The 22,859-nt window shown below is 42.8% G+C and overlaps 1 protein-coding gene across 1 annotated transcript; it reads right to left on the bottom strand.

Moving 5' to 3' along the window:
• Positions 1–8,413: 8,413 nt before the first annotated feature.
• On the bottom strand, positions 8,414–22,091 carry gapdh (glyceraldehyde-3-phosphate dehydrogenase). The gene is made up of 12 exons (XM_062971765.1): positions 21,939–22,091; positions 21,519–21,564; positions 17,821–17,920; positions 16,719–16,825; positions 16,518–16,608; positions 13,511–13,626; positions 13,282–13,363; positions 11,706–11,857; positions 11,523–11,601; positions 9,220–9,303; positions 8,736–8,833; positions 8,414–8,637 (listed from the first exon to the last, which is right to left on the bottom strand). Exons 2-12 carry the CDS (start codon positions 21,539–21,541, stop codon positions 8,568–8,570), a joined length of 1,002 nt encoding a protein of 333 aa, XP_062827835.1. The 5' UTR covers positions 21,542–21,564; positions 21,939–22,091; the 3' UTR covers positions 8,414–8,567.
• Positions 22,092–22,859: the final 768 nt, after the last annotated feature.

The raw sequence follows: 22,859 nt of genomic DNA, 5'->3' as shown, positions 1-22,859 counted from the left end.
ATTGAAGAGAATGTTCTCCTGTTTTGTAAGCATTCATTTTCTTCTGGTAATGGGTATATTATTGTCTTCTAACCTGGCTATCCTTTCCAGTTTTTCATTTTATCTCCTGTGGGAGAATAGCTTCTGACTGCTTTTGGCTTTCAAAGATTATTGAAATGGGATGGTTAAATAACACATTTAAGGTGTTTAAAAACCATTAAGAATCAAGCACAGAGCTTCCTGTAATAATAAGTGTTAGTTTGCGGCTTTGTTAAACAAAGTCCCCACTTTGATGTGGAGATTTTTCCAAGGAAGGAGACTGCAGTGATGTTCCATAATAATAATAACAACAACAACAACTTATTTTTGTACCCCGCCTCCATCTCCCTAAAGGGATTCGGGGCAGCTTACATGGGGACGGGCCCAATCAACATAGTTAAAATATAAATATGAATTCGAGGCCTGCCCGTGCCTGCGTCTGTCTCTGTCTCTGTTCTATGTCATGGTATTGAATGTTTGCCTTGTGTGTGCAATGTGATCCGCCCTGAGTCCCCTTCGGGGTGTGAAGGGCGGAATATAAATACTGTAAATAAATAAATAAACATACTAAGTACACACATAGTACATAGAAATGCATAAACAATAACAGAAAAACAGAAACATTAAACATAAAACCAATGACACTTCAAAATGATACCTTTGTTTCCCTCTCCAGTCTCACCTCGCCAACTACAATGCCATTCATCTTTAGAAATTAGCTTTTTTTGTGTCAGAAGTGACTTGAGAAACTGCAAGTTGCTTCTGGTGTGAGAGAATTGGCTGTCTGCAAGGATGTTGCCCAGGGGACGGATGTCTGGATGTTTTTTGATGTTTTTACCATCCTTGTGGGAGGCTTCTTTCATATCCCCGCATGGAGCTGGAGCTGATAGAGGGAGCTCATCCGCACTCTCCCCAGGTTGGATTCAAACCTGGCAGCCTTCAGATCAGCAACCCAACCTTTATATCACAAGGCTTTAACCCACTACGCCATCGGGGTCTCCTAAAAATTAGCTGAACTTCTACAAAGCAGCCTTGCAAACCATCTCAACAAACCTTTAAGCTACTGTCATGTACCTGCAAAGAGTGCTCAACAGCATTATCATCTCCACAGGTGGGCTGTCTTCACACCACACCTTCTCCTTCAGGAGACAAACTAGTCTTGGGTACAACTCCAAATAGTTTGCCATTTCCAAATAGAATGGACACATGCACTTACTTCTAGACCTAAGATCTGAATTTCTACACTATCCCAGAGCATTTGAGCATAGTCTACTGACCTGACAGTTTTTGATCCCCTATCCACCTCTTAAATTGGTGGTGATCTTTGTGATGCATATTTCCACACCATCATCAAGCCAAGGAACATAATAACAATTCTGTGTTGCTTGAAAGTCACTTCATGGATACTGTGGGCAGAAGCGTGCAACTGCCACCTTAGTCGTGAGCTGTGGCTCATTGCTGTGACTGCAGCACCCTCTCGAGGCAAGAGCCAATATTTTGTTTTATAGCACCTTGTGAAAACTTTCCTAGGTAGCTGGAAATACAAAGTGCAGAAGAACAGCGGTATCTGCTATTTCAAAAGATTATTTCCATCATAATATGAAATTGCTTCAGATTTACAAATAAACACATTATTTTCTGACTTAAACTTAAATGTACTGCCAAGAAGCGGCTCCCTCAAGCATGTTGGATCAAACTTTTATTCTTCCACACTGCAGTCTTTAAAAGACCCTGGAGAGATTATGCTAAGCCCGGTGACCTATTTTCCATTTTTTTTCCTTTTCCATGCGCCACTGCAGAGAAGTCTATGGTCTGCTGGATCTGTGGCTATATATAAAGTACATGAAATCAATAACACACTTTTATAAAAGGACATCCATTGCTGCTACCACAATATCTACCACAACAGCAACAGGCAAAGGAATAGCAGTGAAAAAAGGGGCCATTTTTGTCCTTCAGTGCATGCTATGCATGTGGTACAGTGTTTTATGGTATTCAGAAGGAACCAGCCATGTGCCTATTCCCATCAAAAATATGTTTGCTATGGTAAATGGTATTATTATTATTATTAAGGTAAAGGTAAAGGTTTTCCCTGACATTAAGTCCAGTCGTGTCCAACTCTGGGGGTTGGTGCTCATCTCCATTTCTAAGCCAAAGAGCTGGAATTGTCCGCAGACACCTCTAAGATCATGTGGCCAGCATGACTGCATGGAGCGCCGTTACCTTCCCGCCGGAGAAGTAGACCTATTGATCTACTCACATTTGCATGTATTCGAACTGCTAGTTTGGCAGAAGCTGGAGCTAATAGCGGGAGCTCACTCCGCTCCCCGGATTTGAGTCTGCAAGTTCAGGAATTCAGCGCTTTAACACACTGAGCCACCAGAGGCTCCAATTAATTATAATTAATATAATATAACTTTTATATATATATATATATATATATATATATATATATATATATATATATATAAAATATTTATTTATTTATTATTAATATGTTATATATTACATATAATATTACAATATAATGGTATAGTTCAATATAGTAATATACTGTATAATGCTAATATTGTGCTATGCTAATAATATAATATATTGTATGTACATACAGCTGCTTTCAGTCCCCTTCGGGGTGAGAAGGGCAGGATATAAATGTAGTAAATTAATGTAGTAAATGAATAAATAAATAATTTTAGACTTAGGCTTGCCCAGAGTCTGAAATGACTTAAAGGCACACAACAACAACAATCCTAATTCACCTGACTATCTCATTGGCCAGAAACAGGCCCACACTTCCTATTGAAATCCTGATAGGTTTATGTTGGCTAAAATTGTTTTCATTTTTAAATATTGTATTGTTCTTTCATTGTTATTGTTGTTGTTTTGCACTACAAATAAGACATGTGCAGTGTGCATAGGTATTTGTACGTTGTTGTTTTTTTTCAAATGATAATTCGGCCCCTCCACAGTCTGAAAGATTGTGGACTGGCCCACTGCTTAAAAAGTTTGAGGACCCCTGCTCTAGTATCTCTCCCAAAGGAGACTCAAAATGGCTTAACATAAAAGCATTAGCATACAATGTAAAACCCCACATGCATGGGTTCAATCCTAGCACTATGGGACTCTGTGCAGCTGAACTTCCTGCTACAGTTTCGGCCTCCTTTATTAGCCAGATGCAGTTGCAAATACAGTTTTGATCTGGAGCTACTTGAGACTGGGGGCACTTCCAGAAAGCACTAAATCATGGGTTTTAAACAGGCAAAAAATCCCAAGATTTCAGAAAGGGTCCACATACAGACCTGTTAGTTCTAGGATTTCTGTCTCCGTTGTCCAGACTTGCTTCTTTATTCTGAGATTTAAAGGCACCCAAAATGGGCGGCGCGGGACTTCTGACGGAAACCTCAGCATTTTTTTTTAAAGCCCCCGAGATGCAGATATACAGAAATGTGGATCTCTGCAAAAGTTCTGTTCTTTGTCCTGGCCAGAAAAACTGTGCCCTCCAAACGTTTCATGAAGTATCTGCCACACAAACAAACCTAATGGGGTAGGACCACTTCTGCCCAAGTCAGCACTGCACAATGAAACAAGAACACACACTTTCAAGCCAGGAACAGAAGTGTGCCATTATTGACACTTTTTAGAGCCTGGCTGCCTGGCCATCTGTCCAGACAGATTTGGTTGTGTACTTGTGACATGGAACAATAGGGTTATACATGGCTGTTTCTATTAGCTATCCGCATGACCTTGGCTCTCAGTATTTACATTCCTCTCCAGCACATCCATGTCCCAACAGCCAGTAGTAAGTTTTTGCCATTTACTAAACTGTACCCATGTTGTCAGCATACACCCAATGAGGAAGCAACATGTATAACCCGGCAACATCATCTTGTTGTTCCCTGGCACAAGTACTCTACAAAATGTCTGCACAGATGACCATACAACAAGGTCTGACTAATTACAGTAATTATGACATTCTGTTCCTGGTTTGAAAGTGTCTGTTCCTGTCTCATTGTGTACTACTTAATGTGAAAGTACTTGTTGCACCGTAGGAACTTCATTTTTCTGCCACAAACTTCGTTAAACAGGTGAAAGACGAAGTTCCTCTTCCCATGACAAAGTTTTTGCCTTCTACTCAAGTGTCACCTTCTTTTTAAGAACTGACCAATCAGGAACAAACACCTAAAACTCAGGAACAAACCCAGATAAAAAAATTCCATGATTTCCAATTGCAGGGACATAGACATACGAAGATACGGATATTCGACTAAAAACTGCGATATTCCCACACCTGGAAATCTCGCGTCTTTTACCTTTTGTAGCAATTGTTTCCAGGTTTACAAGGAACGGCGTCTCTCCTGATTGCTGCGGGAGTTCCTGGGATAAAGGTACTGCCTGGACGGGCCCTAGGAAAATTTGAATATGTTTTAATGGATTTTAACAGATTGTTTAAATATTGTTTATATTTAATTATGTTTTAATATTTGTATCATTGTATATTCACATATTTCTTCTATAGCTTAGTGGCATCAATGCAAGGCAACAGAGGTGTAGCTTTAAAACAGCTATGCACACAGCTCATGGGTGTATGTTCAGTGCATAGCCATGGTGTCTTCTCACACCTTACTGAACTCTACTTTATATCCTCTATTTTTTTCCATGTCAGGAGTGACTTGAGAAACTGCAAGTAGCTTCTGGTGTGAGAGAATTGGCCATCTCCAAGGACGTTGCCCAGGAGGTGCCCAGATGTTTTGATGTTTTACCATCCTGTGGGAGGCTTCTCTCATGTCCCCGCATGAGGAGGTGGAGCTGACAGATGGGAGCTCACCCACTCTCCATGGCCTGTTGGTCAGCAATCCTGCCGGCACAAGAGTTTAACCCATTGCACCACCGGGGGCTCCTACATGCTCTATAAAGAGCATATATTATATATATAAATATATATATATAAAAGAGTGATGGAATCCTGGCGACCGCCAAAACAACAAAACTAAACACCCCACAACCTCGAAAATTGACAACACAACCCATCATCCACGCCTCTAGGTTGATACAACAAAAAGAAGAGAAAAAGTCATAATTAAAGGGAGAGGAATAATTGTTTTTATCCAATTGCTGCCAGTTAGAAGGCTAAGCTTCGCCCACTTGGTCTCCTAGCAACCCACTCACCCAGGGGACAGGCAGAGTTAGGCCTCACGTAGGCCTCTTCCACACTGCCTATAAAATACAGATTATCAGATTTTAACTGGATTAGATGGCAGTGTAGACTCAAGGCCCTTCCACACAGCTATATAACCCATATAATCTTATATCTTATAATCTTATATTATCTGCTTTAACTGGATTATCTGGACTCCACACCTTTACCCTTTCCCTTAACTACCACCAATTCCTCAATATTTTATTTGCCATACCACCATACTTCGCCACAGCAACGCGTGGTCGGGTACAGCTAGTTTATATATATATATATATATATATATATATATATATATATATATATATATACACACACACACACACACACACACACACACACACACACATACATACACACACACACACACACAAAATAATAATTTATAAATATATAATATATTGTATATACTTATAATATTGATAATAATATTATAATGTAATACAATATTATACTAATAATAATATAATATAATAACATTAATTATATTTTATATATTAAATGTAATATTACTAATAATATTACCATATAATGATATAGTAATTTAATGCTTATATTGTGCTATCCTAATAATATATTGTATGTACATTTGATTTGTAAGCTGTTCTGAGTCCCCTCCAGGAGGAGAAGAGCAGGATATAAATTCAATAAATAAATAAATAAACAATAAAATATAAAGTAACATAAACAGAACCCCACATATACTTCCTTCAACCCAGTTAAATTTCAGCAGTGATGGAAAAGGCTACACTCAAATAATCACCCTCAGATTGGGGGCTTACATGCCACAGCTGTCATCAGTTATTAAAGAAGGCAAACGGACCAGTGTGTGTTCAATGATGTAAATACCCAGGGTGTCTACTTATGATAACAGCTGCTACTTGTCCACTTCCCATGGGGAAAGAAAAGCAATAGTTATTATCGTTTCCCGAGTCTAGCAAAATCTACAAAGCACCTAAGGTTTCTGCTCTTTCTGCATGGTTTACTTGTTGGCTACCAATAAGCCAATGCTATTTTCTTTTTGTTTTCATATGCATGTATTACATACAACGTTAAAGGGAAAATTGCATATCGTTTACACAAACTCATGTTTATTTATACTTTTAATAAACTCTCATGCAGTCTATCCAGATTTGTTGCCACAGCTATCCACTAGCTGACATAGCAAATTTGAACATACTGCAGCTTAGTAAGCAGTTATTAAAATAATTCCATGGGAATTCACATTACTAGGATCCTTTTGCTAGACAACTTGTCTTTGAAATAGGAATTGCTGTTCAGCAACACAAGGAGAATGGCAGCTGTTAGTAATTCTTGCCAGGGGGTGTGTTATGCTAGCTGGTCCTGATGGGAGTTCCAGTTTGAAAACATTGACGCTCTTTCACACTACAGAATAGCACTACTGTATTGAAATTCTAAGATGCACTTTTCCCCCTATATATACATCACTAAAAATGGGGCATCAGAATTGCAGGTGTAGCTCCATGGTTTTGTTGGTGGTGCATCTTACAATGAAATTGGGGTGCATCTTACAATCAATGACATCTTACAGTTGAGAAATTGTGTTATTCCCCTTTTAACTGTTGATAGCTACATCTAATAGAACCCAGGTTTTTGTAGTTTGCCCCCGATGGTGTAGTAGGTTAAACCGTTGAACTGCTGAACTTGCTGACCGAAAGGTCGGAGGTTTGAATCTGGAGAGCGGAGTGAGCTTCCACTGTTAGCCCCAGCTCCTGCCAAACTAGCAGTTGGAAAACATGCAAATGTGAGAATAGGTACCGCACTCCAGCAGGAAGGTACCAGGGCTCCATACAGTCATGCTGGCTACATGACCTTGGTGTCTGCCACATGACCTTGGTGGCTCTTCGGCTTAGAAATGAGGATGAGCACCAACTAGACTAGACTTAATGTCAGGGGAAAACCTTTACCTTAACTTTTAGTAGGTTGCAGAGGAAGATTTAGAAAGACAGAGAGCCCAAGCTCAGATTACATCCCAGGATTCCAAAGGATGCAGCCACGACAGTAAGGAGTCATGGTAAGTGCAGTGGGTTAAACCCTTGTGACCTGCTGACCTGAAGGTTGCTGATTTGAGAGATGGGGTGAGCTTCCATCTGTCAGCTCTAGCTTGCAGGGACATGAGAGAAGCCTCCTAGTAACACATCTGGGTGTCCCCTGGGCAACGTCTCTGTAGACTGCAAATTCTCTCGCACCACAAGGAACTTGAAGTATGCTCTCACGATAAAAAAGCCATGTGAGCTCACAGTCCTGTCTGTATAGATCAGTGGTTCTCAACCTGTGTGTCCCCAGGTGTTTTGGCCTACAACTCCCAGAAATCCCAGCCAGTTTAACCAGCCCCATGGTTCCCTCCGTTGAACTGAATTCTGCAGCTAATGGCCATTTGAAACTTTGTGGAGTGGTGAAACCTTCCTTCCCTCCCTTTGCCCCAAAACAACACTATTTGGGCAGAGGACCTTGAACAGAATGCACTCTAAAGCATTTTATTCTATGTACAGTATTCATTACCAGAGTGCAGCCTCACTGTCTCAGAAATGAACATTCCAGCTGACTTTTCAGACTTCACACAGCAGTGCAAATGGGCAGAAAAGAGGGTATTAAACATTCTAGCCATAATGTATGCTGTAACAGAGTATCTTCATACCAAAGCTGTCACAGCACTTGCAGAGTGTGAGAGAACATAAACTACAGTAGAGCCTCGCTTATCCAACCTTCTGGATTATCCAATGCAATCTGCCTCCTGCCCGGATCCACAGCTGTTTCTCTAGGTATCAAGGGCTGAACTTTTTATGGATTGAACTTCCGACAATGTTGTTACTATAAGTTCATTTTATGTAATTCTATCTATATTTATGGCCAATTTTTTTGTAATGTTTTCAATACATTGTGATCTTTTGGTGCTAAATTTGTAAATACAGTAGTTACTACATAACATTACCATGTACTGATCTGCTTCTTCTGTGGATTTGTTGTAAAAACATGTTTTAGTGCTTAATTTGTAAAATCATAACGTAAATTGACGTTTAATAGGCTTTTCCTTAATCCCTCCTTATTATCCAACATTTCACTTATCCAACGTTCTGCTGGCCCATTTATGTTGGATAAGTGAGCCTCATAAGTGTTTGGGGAAAGTGGCTTTGCTCTTCACACCCTCACTTTCCCCATACCAAAAAGAAATACAGAAAATACATGAAACAGTGATGACTTTTATTGAGAGGGGAGGTGTTAAGTGAAACACAAGTTTCTTCCAGCCTCTCCACTTCCTCTGAGGCAGATGGAACGCTGGGAGCCTCTAACTGCAAGTTATACAGAGCCGAGTTGATGAAGTGGCCGCTCGTCTTTACTCCTTGGATGCCATGTGGATTATCAAGTCTACAATGCGGTTGCTGTATCCAAATTCATTGTCATACCTGGAAGAGATATCAAAGTGGTAGGCAAATGAGAAGACAACGGGAATGTAGCATGACCATCAACATATATTTGCCCTCTCAAAATGACTCAAGCTTACCAGGAGACCAGTTTGACAAAGTGATCGTTGAGAGCAATGCCAGCAGCAGCATCAAAGATGGAAGAGTGGGCATCGCCGTTGAAGTCACAGGAGACAACCTTGGGAGGAAACAGAAGTGAAGATGCCAAAGTTAAAGTGTTTCACAAGCATGAACAACAATACAGCAGGCACTGGACACTGATAAAAATTAAAGCAAAATATCGTCTTAAGGAGCATAATGGCCAGAGGCTTCATTCCACAAAAACTACAAGACAGCATTCTGTTTGAGATATATTCAACTAATCCTCTGTATCTTCATTATGATAATATACTGCTGTCAAAGGTCTCAGTGCTCTTGGCAATACTTTCTCATTGGAAGCAGGCAAAATGTTGCCCTTGAGATGTTGAATGTGACTCCCATCATCCTCACCCAAGATTGATGCGAACTGGGAGTTCAATATCTGGACACTTTCTACTATTGATATTCGTGGAGAATTCAGCTTACCTGGTCTTCTGTGTACCCAAGGATACCCTTCATGGGCCCCTCAGAGGCAGCCTTTACAACTTTCTTAATGTCATCGTACTTGGCCTAGGAGGGGGAAGAAGAGACAGACAAAAGCATGAAAATCGGGTGCTCCAATTCCTGATAATAACAACACACTTTATTTATATTCTGCCATTCTGCCCTAGGGGACTCAGAGCGGATTACAGCACATAAGCAAACATTCAATGCCTTTATAATAACATACAATGAGACACACAAACACACAAACAAGGCTTCTCCTTTCATTTCTGGCTTCTGGAGGCGGTGCTCATCTCTTGCTCTGCAGAGGTGCTTTTCACTATTTTCAAGCCGAGGAGCCTGAGTTGTCACCTCCTGGTCATGTGGCCGGCAAGACTGCTTGGAGCATCTCTTTGCTTTTTCATGCCGAAGCGGTACCTAGTTATCTTCTCAAATCTGCATGTTTTCAAACTGCTAGATTGGCAGGAGCTGACAGTTGGGGGGTCACCCTGTCATGCAGATTCAAACTGTCAACCTTCAAGTCAGCAATTTAGTAGTAGAAGGGTTTAACCCATTGCGCCACCATGTCAGAGGTGATGGCTAAGGCACCGTGACAGGCTTGATACAGTTAAGCCAGTCAAGGGATGCTGCTTTCCTCCTCCATTTCTCCAACCAGCTTTACTTTTAAAGTTTTTTTTATTGAAAACACTTAGGATTACTCCCGGACATGCTCATCACAACATAAGCTGCCATGCAGGGCAATTCCCCCAGAGTCCAACTGCTGTAGCCTCTGAAGGAGAGAAGAGCAGCTTAATTCTCTCTCCATAATGCTTGTGTCTCTTCTCTTCATCTTCTGTCTCTTCTCTTAATCTGACTGAAACTGAAGGTGCAGAACTATCAAACTAATTATTTTAAACTGCTCTGAAGATCGGAATATGAATAAATAAATAACCATTAATAGCCCGACAGCTTGGAAAAGTTACTTTTGGGGACTTATAACTCTCAGATTTCCTCTGCTACAGTTTAGCCAGTAGGCATGTTGGCTGAATGACTGTAGTTTTCTTTAATGATTAAAAAGGTTTCTTTACTAATTTCAAAACATTCAACATAATGCAGTTGTTGTTTTATTACATCATATTCCCAGATCTATTCTCCCTGCACATCATCATTCACATAGTGTTATATATAACATGGATCCCCGGTGGTGCAGTGGATTAAACCACTGAGTTGCTAAACTTGCTGACTGAAAGGTTGGCGATTTGATTCTGGGGAGTGGATGAGCTCCCACTGTTAGCCCCAGCTTCTGCCAACGTAGCAGTTCGAAAACATGCAAATATGAGTAGATCAATAGGTACTGCTCGGGTGGGAAGGCAATGGCTCTCCATGCAGTCATGCTAGCCACATGACCTTGGAGAGGCTTCTACAGGGAATGCCAGCTTTTTGGCTTAGAAATGGAGATGAGTACCACCACCAGAGTCGGACATGACTAGACTTCATGTCAAGGGGAAACCTTTACCTTTTTATACATAACATAGCTCTGCCAGTTCTTTACTACTTATTCTAGTGTCATCCATTACATATAATGCTTGTAATATATTTTCTAATTATCCATCCAGTTTTATTTCATCATTTGGTAGTTTGAATTCACTGTTTGTTTTCCACATGAGGCTAATAAATGACCTCCATCTCTTATCAAACAGAACTTCTATTTCTCCTTTTGCTAATCTTTGCTCATTTTGCTAATCTTTGCTCCTATTTCTCCACTTTCTCCAACATAGTTTGGGAATTTCATTATTAATTTTATGTAGTTTAAGTGGATAATAGTACCATCTGGTCTTTCAGTTGTGTTGAATTTGATTTACATGCTTGGGTTTTTCAGATGAAGTCCCATTGTTTGTCTTCCAATGCAAACTCTAAATCCAATTCCCTTACAAATCTCAAGTTGATTTAATGTTCCAAAATTTACTTCCTGAATGATCTGACAGTTTTGAAATGTGCCCTGTGGTTTGATTATATTTGTCATTGTAAATTAATTCAAATAATGCTATGGGTGACTGTAGTTGCATCCCTAAAACATACGGTCTAGTAGCTGTAATCCTACTGAGTTGAGATAGAAAGATTGAGACATAGGAAAGATCCATGTACATTGCCAATGTTTTCACACTGGATAGGCAAGCTTTTTTGGCAGGACAATGGAAATATGTTGTTGAAGGCTTTCATGGCCAAGATCACAGGGAACACAATGGAAATAGGTTCTCGGTGCTACAAGGAACATATTCCCTTCAACTGTGGGTCCAGATACTTACTGGTTTCTCCAAGCGGCATGTCAGGTCCACAACGGAAACATTTGGAGTTGGGACACGGAAAGCCATCCCTGTGAGTTTCCTGTGGATGGACAAGGTGATATTGGTCACAGTGCAAATGTGCTCCTGCGCTTCCCCCCTCCAGTAGCTCTTATAAATCCTTTGCTAAGAAAAAGGAAGAATTACCCGTTCAGTTCAGGGATGACCTTGCCGACGGCCTTGGCGGCACCTGTGGATGCTGGGATGATGTTCTGAGAAGCTCCTCTGCCATCTCGCCACAGTTTCCCAGAGGGACCATCCACTGTCTTCTGTGTGGCTGTGATGGCATGGACGGTGGTCTGGAGCAGAGTGAGGAGAAGGAACCTCAGGTCACAAAGTACATTTCATAACAACAAGCGTTTTAAAGCCTAAGTCCCTTTCTGTGTCATCACTGAACATGCGTAATGTGTTGAAAGTCCTCCTAGCTTTAGTTCTTGAGGCTCCTCAGTAGAGCAATAGCCAGATATTATGGTTGTTAAGGGGGCTTAAAGAAAGAAATCACCGATGATCTTTAATATAGAGACTTTTTATTGTGTCAGAATTGAGAACATACTGCAAGTCGCTTCTGGTGTGAGAGAATTGGCAGTCTAGAGAGACGTTGCCCAGGGGACACCCGGATGAGTTACTATCCTGTTTGGAGGCTTCTCTCATGTCCACACAAGCTAGAGCTGACAGATGGGAGCAGACTCCTAATCAGAAAGGCTCAGAGACATTGCTCAGGAGACACCCGGATGTGTTACCATCCTGCTGGGAGGTTTCTCTCATGTCTTTGCAAGCTAGAACTGACAGATGGGAGCTCACCTCGTCTTGCATATTCAAACATTGTCCAGGAGATACCCGGATGTGTTACCATCCTTCTCAGAGGCTTCTCTCATGTTCTCACAAGTTAGAGCTGACAGACAGGAGCTCACCCCTAATCAGAAGGGCTGAGACATTGCCCAGGAGACACCCGGATGTGTTACCATCCTGCTGGGAGTTTCTTCTCATGTCCCTGCAAGCTAGAACTGACAGACGGGAGCTCACCCTGTCTTGCATATTCGAATCAGCAAACTTCAGGTCAGCAACCCAACCTTCAGGTCAGCAGTCCAACCGCAACAAGGGTTTACCCCATTGCGCCACCGCGGCTCCTTTCATGTATACTTATTCATGTATAGCGATTTATTTGTATCATTTCACTGTGAGTAGTTGAAGAAAATGCTCCAAGCATACTTTTCGTATACTCACAAAGGAATATTTCTTTAATTCTATGACACCTTTTTTTCTATATAAACACCCCTAAAAATGGGGTGTGTCTTAGAATCGCAGGTGTATCTTTAGTATTTTATTGGTGGTGGTGGTACTGAAATAAGGGTGTCTTACAATCAATGGTATCTTAGAATTGAATATACAGGCAGTCTCTGAGTTACAAACATCTGACTTACAAGCGATTCATAGTTACAGATAGAGGCAAGACAACAGGAAGTGCGAGAAATCTACCCCTTGGAAGGGAAATTCACTCCTGGAAGAGTTACCATGGGGGAAAGGTGTCTCCACTGAAGATGTATTATCCTTGTTTCTACAACAAGCCAATTTTTCTAATTATCACAGGGACAGAAAGCGAGATGAAATCTTCTGAACAGGGGTAACAGACAGCAAAACAAACACCACACGGGTGTTAACCTTTCTCTGTACTATCCAAAATTAAAAAGTGTATGTTTTTGGCTGGAGTTACGCTTTCACTTACCATAAGACCTTCCACAATGCCATAGTTGTCATTGATGACCTTGGCCAAGGGAGCCAGGCAGTTGGTGGTGCAAGAAGCATTGCTGCAAGGAAATAGATAAGGACTGTCAATAACTGATCTGATGATCACATTCCTTCTCTTACCCCCAGAAACCTTCGAGCAAAATCCCACAAGACCCACATTAATAGGATGCCCTGCATGCTATTATTAGTCTCACTTGCATATTCACCTGACAATTTTTAGGGAGTTGTCATATTTATCATGATTGACACCCATCACAAACATGGGAGCATCGGCTGATGGGGCAGAGATGATAACACGCTTGGCACCCCCCTTGATGTGAGCCTAGAAAGAGAACAGAAACTTTAGCACGTTCCAAAATTTCAAGAACACAAGACAAATTTGACTGCAGTGGCTCAGACTACACATACACATAACCCAGGATTGTGTTTCTACAGCAGCCAACCAGATGTTTAGGGAAAGGGCATGAGTGCACTTGACTTGGTACTGGAAGACTAATACTGCCAAGAGCCACTATGGTTAATGGCCTGTCCAACATGTATTTATTTAATCACTTTTTAATGACATCTTTGGATTCATTCCCAGTATTACCCGTACTACATAGTAAATAACTCCCTCTTCTCTGCTCCAGGTCTCTAGTCATTCAGCTTCACTGAAAAAACTTTTCCTGACAGCTCTCATGCCATTCATTATGTAGGATGGGTTGCTTCAGGACACAGAGACAACCAGGGCATGTTGGTCCACGAAAAAAGGCCTAGTTCAATAATAGATGCAATAGAGCAGGAGCCAATGTTATTGTTGTTTTCTCATGCTTTCATACCAATGTCTGGAAGCTTGTGGCCACCTAGATACAGTATAGGCACATTGTGAAAGTCCTTGAGTTATCTTCTATCTATCTATCCACATAAATAAAAGTGAAAATGTCAATGTGGATGGGGTGCCCACTTCAGGTTCCCACCTCCACAAACAGTTATAATCCACAGTGCTGAGGAGCCACCAAAGCCCTCCCTCCAAGGACATTGCAGGTTATAGAGAGCACCATGAGCATGCAGCCCAAACCCTGCCAATGTCCTCCCCAAACACTACGACCCACCACCCAAGGAATACTTAATCATTTGGGAACTATTTCATCCTAGAGTTTACATGTTTTCTCCACCACAGGAAGGTATCCCAGTGTTCCTTACTCTCTCGACTGGTGTGGAATTTGCATGAGCCTGCCCACTGCCTCTCCCTTGACCCTTTCCTACTCTTTTCAACTCTGTCTGCATAACAAACAGAGCAGAACTGAGCAACAACTAAACATACTAGAGTTTACGGGATTGACTCCACATGATGGAAGTTGTAGTTCACCCTGCATCTAGTCAGAGCACTGTGACCCCCAATGACAATGGACCTGGACCACATTGGGCACACAGAACCCACATGACTAACGGAAAATGCTGGAGATTTGGGGAGAATTCACCTTAATTTATAGCCATTGTAAGTACTGGGATTTATAGTTCACCTGCAATCAAAGAGCACTCTGACCCCACCAACGATGAATCTGGACCTAACTTAGCACATAGAACCCTGATGACCAACAAAAAATACTGGAGGGTTTTGGGAGAAATTCACCTTGATTTATAGGAATTATTATAGTTCAACTACATCCAAAGAGTACAGTGAATGCAAACAATGGATCTGTACTGTGAACGCAAACAATGCACCAAATATGCACTAAATTTTGCACAAATACCCAATATGCCCAAATTTGAATACTGGTGGATTTGGGTGGAATTGGCCTCAACATTTGTTAGTTGTAGGTACTGGGATGTATAGTTCACCTGCAATCAAAGAGCACTCCTCTAACCCCACCGATGAGGGACCTGGACCTTAACTTGGCACACAGAACCCCCATGACCAACTGAACGTACTGGAGGGATTTGACAGGACTGACCCACCATGATGAGAGTTGTAATTCATCCTGCAGCTGGAGAGCACATTGAACCCCACCAATGATGCATCTAGAGCACATTTGCCCTACATGACAAACAAGTATTGATAGAATTTCATGGGGTTAACCTGGCATGACGTGAGTTATAGTACACCCACAACCTTATGCATTTTGTAAAATAAAAATGATTTATTCTAATAACTAAACTAATTGCTAATAAGAATTTGGGGTGGAGGAGGGCAGGTTGTGGCACTACATTGTGAAGGCTGCCCCCAAAGGTAAGAACGTGAACATATGAATCAGGACTAGCATTAGACCAGAGCTTTCCAAACTGTATCATGGCATGTTTGTGTGTCAGATGAAGTGTGTAGCCATGCTATGAAACGTAACAAGAAACCTTTGGGTCTATCCGAAATCTGAAATAAGCAATAAATCATATATTCTTTAAAATATTAATGAAAGGTTTTCATGAGAGATGTTGTATCCTTATATGTTTCGTTGTTACAATTTATGCATGTGTTTGTATCTCTTATAAGGGATTGGTAACATCCAGTTTGCTAGTAAAACTGAATTTACTGTGTCATGAAATGAGACATGTCTAAACAGTAGGTCACCAACATGAAATGTTTGGAAAGTTCTGCATTCGACTCACATATTCTTCACTGGATTGTATCAGAATGGGAAAATGTTATTCTTCAAACAATACTCAGAATCCCCCATCAGTATGGACAGTAGCTGAACTGGTTGGGAGGAACTCTCAAGTTGTGGCTCAAAAACTGAGTTTTCAAAGCTCTAATTGTGTCTAGTTTAGACTTTAGACAAACTGATTTTTTCCCCCGTGTCAGGTGCGACTTGAGAAACTACAGATCGCTTCTGGTGTGGGAGAATTGGCCATCTGCAAGGATGTTCCCAGAAGGCCAGATTTTTTACCACCCTGTGGGAAGCTTCTCTCATGTCCTCGCATGGGAAGCTGGAGTTGACGGACAGGAGCTCACTCCGCTCCCTGGATTCGAACCACCAACCTTTTGGTCAGCAGTCCTGCCGGCACATGGGTTTAACTCATTATGCCACTGGGGGCTCCTAACAAATTGATGATTCTCACTGCATTTGACTATTCCGTTGATATAACAAAGCTTATGTTCAAGTCTCTATATTTAGCTTGAGTGCAGTAGCAACATCAGCAGATTACATAAATCCTCCTGTGTCATACATGTGTTGTCTGTGCCTTCCCCGAAACCAATCAAGTCCCACCCCATTTTCTCCAGGAACTCCAGCTACTTACGCTGGCCTTCTCTATGGTGGTGAAGACGCCAGTGGACTCCACAACATAGTCTGCACCAGCATCTGCCCACTTGATGTTAGCAGGGTCACGCCTTACAAAGAAAGAAAGTAAAAAAGAGAGAGAGTTAAGAACCAAAACATTTGTGGCAGAGTTTGGTCCTGACCCCCAAAATGTGCCTAAAGTCAAAGCAATGTCACTTACTCTTGGAAGATTGTGATAGCATTTCCATTGATCACGAGTTTTCCATTCTCTGCTTTGACAGTGCCATTGAAACGGCCATGAGTGGAGTCATATTTAAACATGTAGACCTGAAAGCAATATGCTCAAAGTTAACTTTGTTCCTTATTGTGTAGTTCCACAGTGATTCTGCTCTCGCTCTTGTGTACCTATCCTCTTTCAAAGCCAACTTTTTACCCAAAAGCATACATGCATACATAGATTTCCATGGAGAAAGTATGAGAACTGAAATTACAATTTGGTACCGCCGTGGTTGGGAATAAAGGGTCCAAAATACAGCTGCGATCATGGAAGCCCCACAAAAAGAAATCTAAATACTGTTTAAAATGGTTTTAATTCATACACTCCTAGGGCCCTTCCCACACAGCCATATAACCAAGTATATCAAGGCAGAAAACCCCAAAATATCTGCTTTGAACTGGGTGATCTGAGTCCACACTGCCATATATTCCAGTTCAAAACAGATATGGGATTTCCTGCCTTGATATTTTGGGTTATATGGCTATGTGGAAGGGCCCCTAGACACAAGTGTACACAAGGATAATAGTATGGCGATATTTTAAGGTCACAGGAGCCTAATTATCCTAAAAGGCACCTGATCATATCTGATTTTACAAGCTAAGCAGGGCCAGCCCTGGTAAATATTTGGATGGGAGACTGCCAAGGAATGCCTTACTGTGCAAACTATATTTTAGAGAAAGGAAATGACAAACCACTTCTTGAGTACTTCTTACTGAACAAAGTCCTATGAAATTCATAGAATCACTATAATTGAACAGGCGACTTGAAGGTAGACACATATATACAATTTTGATGTCGAAAGGAGTATTGACTGATCACTTGAAATGTGCAGCTAGAGACAGTTTTCAAACACTAATTTACTTATACTAGGATACCATGAATGCTTTGATCAGACACCAGTTGGCTCAGACTGGACAATGTTCAACTTTTAAAAAATGTTAAGGGGCAAATGCCCTGCCGTACCCAGCTCTGTAGGTTGAACAGTTCAACAATGTAAACATATTTGCAAGAGACATCCTCACAAGAGACAACGCTAGGCACTCACCATGTAGTTCAGGTCAATGAAGGGGTCATTGATTGCTGTAACCTGGACTTTTCCACTCATGCAGGCAGCCCTGGTGGCCAGACGGCCAATACGGCCAAATCTAGAGAAATAATAAGACAGTCATAATCTCCAGAACACAAAACAGAACCAAATTTTTCAAATAGTTCTGCAAGTGGGAGACAACTTGTAAGGGCAGGGCAAAGACCAGGCCAAGTAGTAGATTCAGCTGTAGATTCTGAACCCATTCTGGATGAAGAGAGGGAGATCTTGGCAAAAAATGGCCGACTGACCTTTCTTTTTTACCCCTTAAAGTAGAATTGGATACAACCTACAGGGATATAAAGCAGAAAGCGGACTGAAAGGCGTTCCTCTCATTCATTCCAAGTGGAGCTTGCAGCCAAGACCTTCCTAAAGGATTGTGCCCTTCAGAACATCCAGGCCTTTGTCTTGCCTCAGGCTAAGGTGGCCTTTCACATAAAACCAGGCCTACAATTGCAAAAATTGCAAAAAAATTGGGAGTTTTGGAAGAGCTAGGGGCCATTTTTTGAGGATGGCTTTGTATCTGAGTTCAAAGAGCTTCTTTGCATGAGAAATTGAAAGCTGACCATTCTTTCAATGGCCTTTCAAGGCCTTCCCTTGAAAGGCAATACTCACAACTGCCAGATCTAAGGGGCAAGACAACATGTGGGGAGGAGGCTTGGATTTCCCTCACTAGATCAGTGTTAACATTTCTCTTGGCAGTAAGTGCATCTGCTTGAAAAGTCTCTGACAGATTCGCCCTGTAAGGCTGCTTTGAAGGTGCCTCTCAGCTTTGCAACCAGAGACCCTGGAGACGCCAGACTTGGGCTACAGGCAAGGAATGCCTCCTGCCACTGGTTTCAGGTGTGTGTCTCTCTCTGCAGGAGATGTGTAAAAGATCTTGAAGTTCTCGTGGACAACAAGTTAAACATGGGCCAACAATGTGATGCAGCTGCAAAAAAGCCAATGGGATTTTGGCCTGCATAAATAGGAGTATACAGTGCTACCTCTATATTCCAATTTGGTCAGACCGCACCCGGAATCACACTGTGTTCAATTATGGGCACCGCAATTTAAGGGAGATGTTGACAAGCTTGAATGTGTCCAGAAAAAGGCAACTCAAATGATCAAGGGTCTGGAGAACAAGCCCTATGAGGAGCGGTTTAAAGAGCTGGGCATGTTTAGCCTGCTGAAGAGAAGGCCGAGAGGAGACATGATGAGGGCCATGTACAAATATGTGAGGGGAAGTCATAGGGAGGAGGGAGCTAGCTTGTTTTCTTCTGCCCTGGAGATTAGGACGCAGAACAATGACTTCAAACTACAGGAAAGGAGATTCCGCCTGAACATTAGGAATGACTTCCTCACTGTGAGCTGTTCAGAGGTGGAACTTTCTGCCACGGAGTGTGGTGCTGCCTCCTTCTTTGGAGGCTTTTAAGCAGAGGCTGGATAGCCATCTGTTGGGGTGTTTTGAATGCAATTTTCCTGCTTCTTGGCAGAATGGGGTTGGACTGGATGGGCCACAAGGTCTCTTCTAATTCTATGATTCTATGAGATGTTACTGGAAGCAACCAAGGGAGATACATGCCCTCCCTTTCCCAAGGAACCCTCTTGGAGAGCCATTCCCCTTGGCACCCCCAGCTCCTGCCACAGAAAGGTCAGGAACTAACTTTAGCTTCTCTCCCAGGCACCAGAGATGCAGCAGACTGATCTAGTTACAGCTTTGAGTCTCCCGCACATTGCAAGCAGAAGGTCATGCATTCTTGGGTGGGCCTTTTCATAGGTTTTAGAAAGGCTTTCTGGGGATGGGGGTTGAAGTGAGCCGGAAGGAAGGAGAAAAAGTCCTCAGGTCTCTGCGGCTAGGGCTGCTTCCTGTTGGCTGTGACTCAGCAGCCTAGCTCCGGAAAGTAAGTAAATGAGTCACCGGGCCCTTTTGCTCTTCTCCACGTGTTTTCCCTGCCCCAAGCAACAGGCTAAAGGAAGTGGAGGGAGCCAGGGAGATAGAGTCATAAGAGTTGGAAGAGACCTCGTAGGCCATCCAGCCTAACCCCATGCCAAGAAGCAGGAAAATCGCAATCAAAGCACCCGACAGATGGCCGTCCAGCCTCTGTTTAAAAGCCTCCAAAGAAAGAACTTCCAAAACAGTTTGGGGTAGAGAGTTGCACTACTGAACAGCTCTCACAGTTAGGAAACTCTTCCTAATGTTCAAGTGGAAATCTCCTTTCCTATAGTTTGAAGCCGTTGTTCTGCATCCTAGTCTCCAGGGCAGCAGAAAACAAGCTTGCTCCCTCTTCTCTCACATATTTATACATCGCCTTCATCATGTCTATCAGCTCCAGCTCCATGCGGGGACAGGAGAGAAGCCTCCCACAAGGATGATAAAAACATCAAAACATCCGGGCGTCTCCTGGGCAACGTCCTTGCAGACGGCCAATTTTCTCACACCAGAAGCGACTTGCAGTTTCTCAAGTTGCTCCTGACATGGAAAGAAAAAAAATCATGTCTCATCTCCGGCTTCTTTTCTGCAAGCTAAACATGTCCTGCTCTTTAAGCCGCTCCTCATAGGGCTTGTTCTCCAGACCCTTGATCATTTCAGTCTGGAGAACAAGCCCTATATCAGCTCCGGATCCGTGAGGAGACATGAGAGATGTCTCCCACAAGGATGGTAAAACATCAAAACATCCTGGGCAACATCCTTGAAGACAGCCAATTTCTCAAGTCATTCCTGACATGAAAAATAAATTTAAGATGCTCATAGGGATTCATGGCCTCAAGACCCTTGATCATTTCAGTCACCCTCCTCTGGACACCTTCCAGTTTGTCAAGATTTCTTTTGAACTACAGTGCCCAGAATTAGATGCAGTATTCCAGATGAGGCCTAACCAAATCAGAATAGGGAGGCACCTCTGGACACTATATATAGGTAAAGGTAAAGGTTTGTCATATCTGACTCTGGGGGTTGGTGCTCATCTCCATTTCTAAGCCGGCATTGTCCATAGACACCTCCAAGGTCATGTGGCCAGCATGACTGCATGGAGTGCTGTTACCTTCCCTCCGAAGCGGTACCTATTGATCTACTCACATTTGCATGTTTTCAAACTGCTAGGTTGGCAGGAGCTGGAGCTAACAGCGGGCGCTCAATCTGCTCCCGGGATTTGAACCTGGGACCTTTCGGTCTGCAAGTTCAACAGCTCAGCACTTTAACGCACTTCGCCACTGGGGCTCCAGACATTATATATACATCTCCTTTTAATTGCAGTGCCCAGAACTGAACACAGTATGATTCCAGGTGTGGTCTGACCAAGGCAGAATAGAGGGGTAGCATGACTTCCCTGGATCTAGACACTATATTTTTATTGATGGGGATCAAAGGTGGGCCATTTGCTTAAAGGGACAGCTGCTGCACAGGGAGAAATGAGAAGGGAAGAAAACAGCTGCAGGATGCCTTTGAGAGCAACAGGAGACGACCTTGAGATGTCCTTGTTAGGGACAGAAGGCAGCACTGTGTCTCCTGGCCAAGAGCAGGAGGAAGGGAAGCATCCCTATTGGCTGGGAAGGTCTCCAAGGGCTACCCTTAAAGAGACAGAGCCAGAGGCCCATCTAAGCCCCTCCCCGCCTGCCATGCCCAGGCTGCCCTCCCGCACGTCTGCCTTTCTTTCCCCTTTCTCCACTCGCTCACTTACCCGTTGACTCCGATTTTCACCATGTTGCTTTCTGGGAAAGGTGTTTCTGGAGAAAGAAAGAAAAAAGGCAAAGTTTGAAGGGACTTCCAAGGGAGACATGGGCAAAGTTGGGCCCTGGAGGGGTTTTGGACTGCGACTCCCACCATTCCTCACAGCCTCAGGCCCTTTCCTTTTCCCGCTCAGCCGCTTAAGCGGCTGAGCGGGAAAAGGAAAGGGCCTGAGGCTGTGAGGAATGGTGGGAGTCGCAGTCCAAAACCTCTCCAGGGCCCAACTTTGCTCATGCTTCCTCTAAGAGCTCTCTCTCCCCAAAATAAAACTTTTCCCAAAGTTAGAGACGGGCCCTTCTCTAACGATCCCTTCCAGAATCCAGGCCTTCCTCCCCTTGGAGTTCTTTCTACCCCCTTCTCCCCTTCGCCTCACCCTTGGGATCCCGGCCGAACTCAGCTCCGCGGTGCAGTGAGGAGGTGAAGCGGAAAAAGGGCCCTCGTCCGGGGCCTTTATAGAGTTGGCTGGGGAAAAGGAGGGGCCCGGCTCTGCCGAATCAGGGCCCGAAGGCGCCGCCCGAAAATCTCGTCTCCAAACTCCTCCCCGCCCCCTTGTTTCCTTCTTCCCCTTCCCTGGCCGAAAAGCCCTCCTCGCCTTTCCCTCCCTGCCAAGCTCCTCGCCCCTTTGTGTCTTTCCAATGTGTTGTCGAAGGCTTTCACTGGCTTGCTGTGACTCTTTATAGCCATGTCCCAGAAGCATTCTCTCCTGACCTTTCGCCCACATCTGTGCCAGGCATCCTCAGAGGTTGTGAGGTCTGTTGGAAACGAGGCAAGAGAGGTTGATATATCTGTGGAAGGTCGGGGGTGCTCTGAATGCGATTTTCCTGCACCTGACAGGAGGTTAATTCTATGATTCTATGATTTCCCCCAGGCAGGAAGCAGCCAGGCTTTGAAACTGCAAGGCCATTCAGTGCGAATCAAAGTGGCCAGTTGCAACACTCACACTTGCCACCAACAGACCAAAATTCTTTCTCCCACCCTGGACATTCCAAAGATCTATAAAAAGGTAAAGGTTTTCCCCTGATGTTAAGTCTGATGAGGAACTGGAAAATATAGATTTTTAGACATTTATTTATTTATTATTTATTTACAACATTTATACCCCGCCCTTCTCACCCGAGGGGACTCAGGGCGGCTTACAAAAATTGGCAAAATTTAATGCCCAAATTGCAATCATAAAACAAAACAATATAAACAGATCTGTTAATAACATTGTTAAAACACATTATAAAAACCTTAAAAACATATATATAATTAATTCCATTCATCCGAGATCCTCATGCTTCATCCTTAAATA

Source organism: Anolis carolinensis, chromosome 2 (assembly GCF_035594765.1).
Source record: "Anolis carolinensis isolate JA03-04 chromosome 2, rAnoCar3.1.pri, whole genome shotgun sequence".
In the NCBI taxonomy this organism is placed as follows: domain Eukaryota; kingdom Metazoa; phylum Chordata; class Lepidosauria; order Squamata; family Dactyloidae; genus Anolis; species Anolis carolinensis.
The sequence above is the reverse complement of the archived record's forward strand: the minus strand, read 5'-3'. Positions and strand labels throughout refer to the sequence as shown.

Bases quoted from the DNA above. Each gene is read 5' to 3' on its own strand.
- gapdh (XM_062971765.1), bottom strand. From the start codon at position 21,541: ATGGTGAAAATCGGAGTCAACGG. The intron at 16,826-17,820 runs GTGAGTGCCTAG...TATTGCTTTCAG, and splicing joins TCATTGACCTGAACTACATG to GTCTACATGTTTAAATATGA. The intron at 8,834-9,219 runs GTAAGCTGAATT...TTTCCTCCCAAG, and splicing joins TTGGGTACACAGAAGACCAG to GTTGTCTCCTGTGACTTCAA.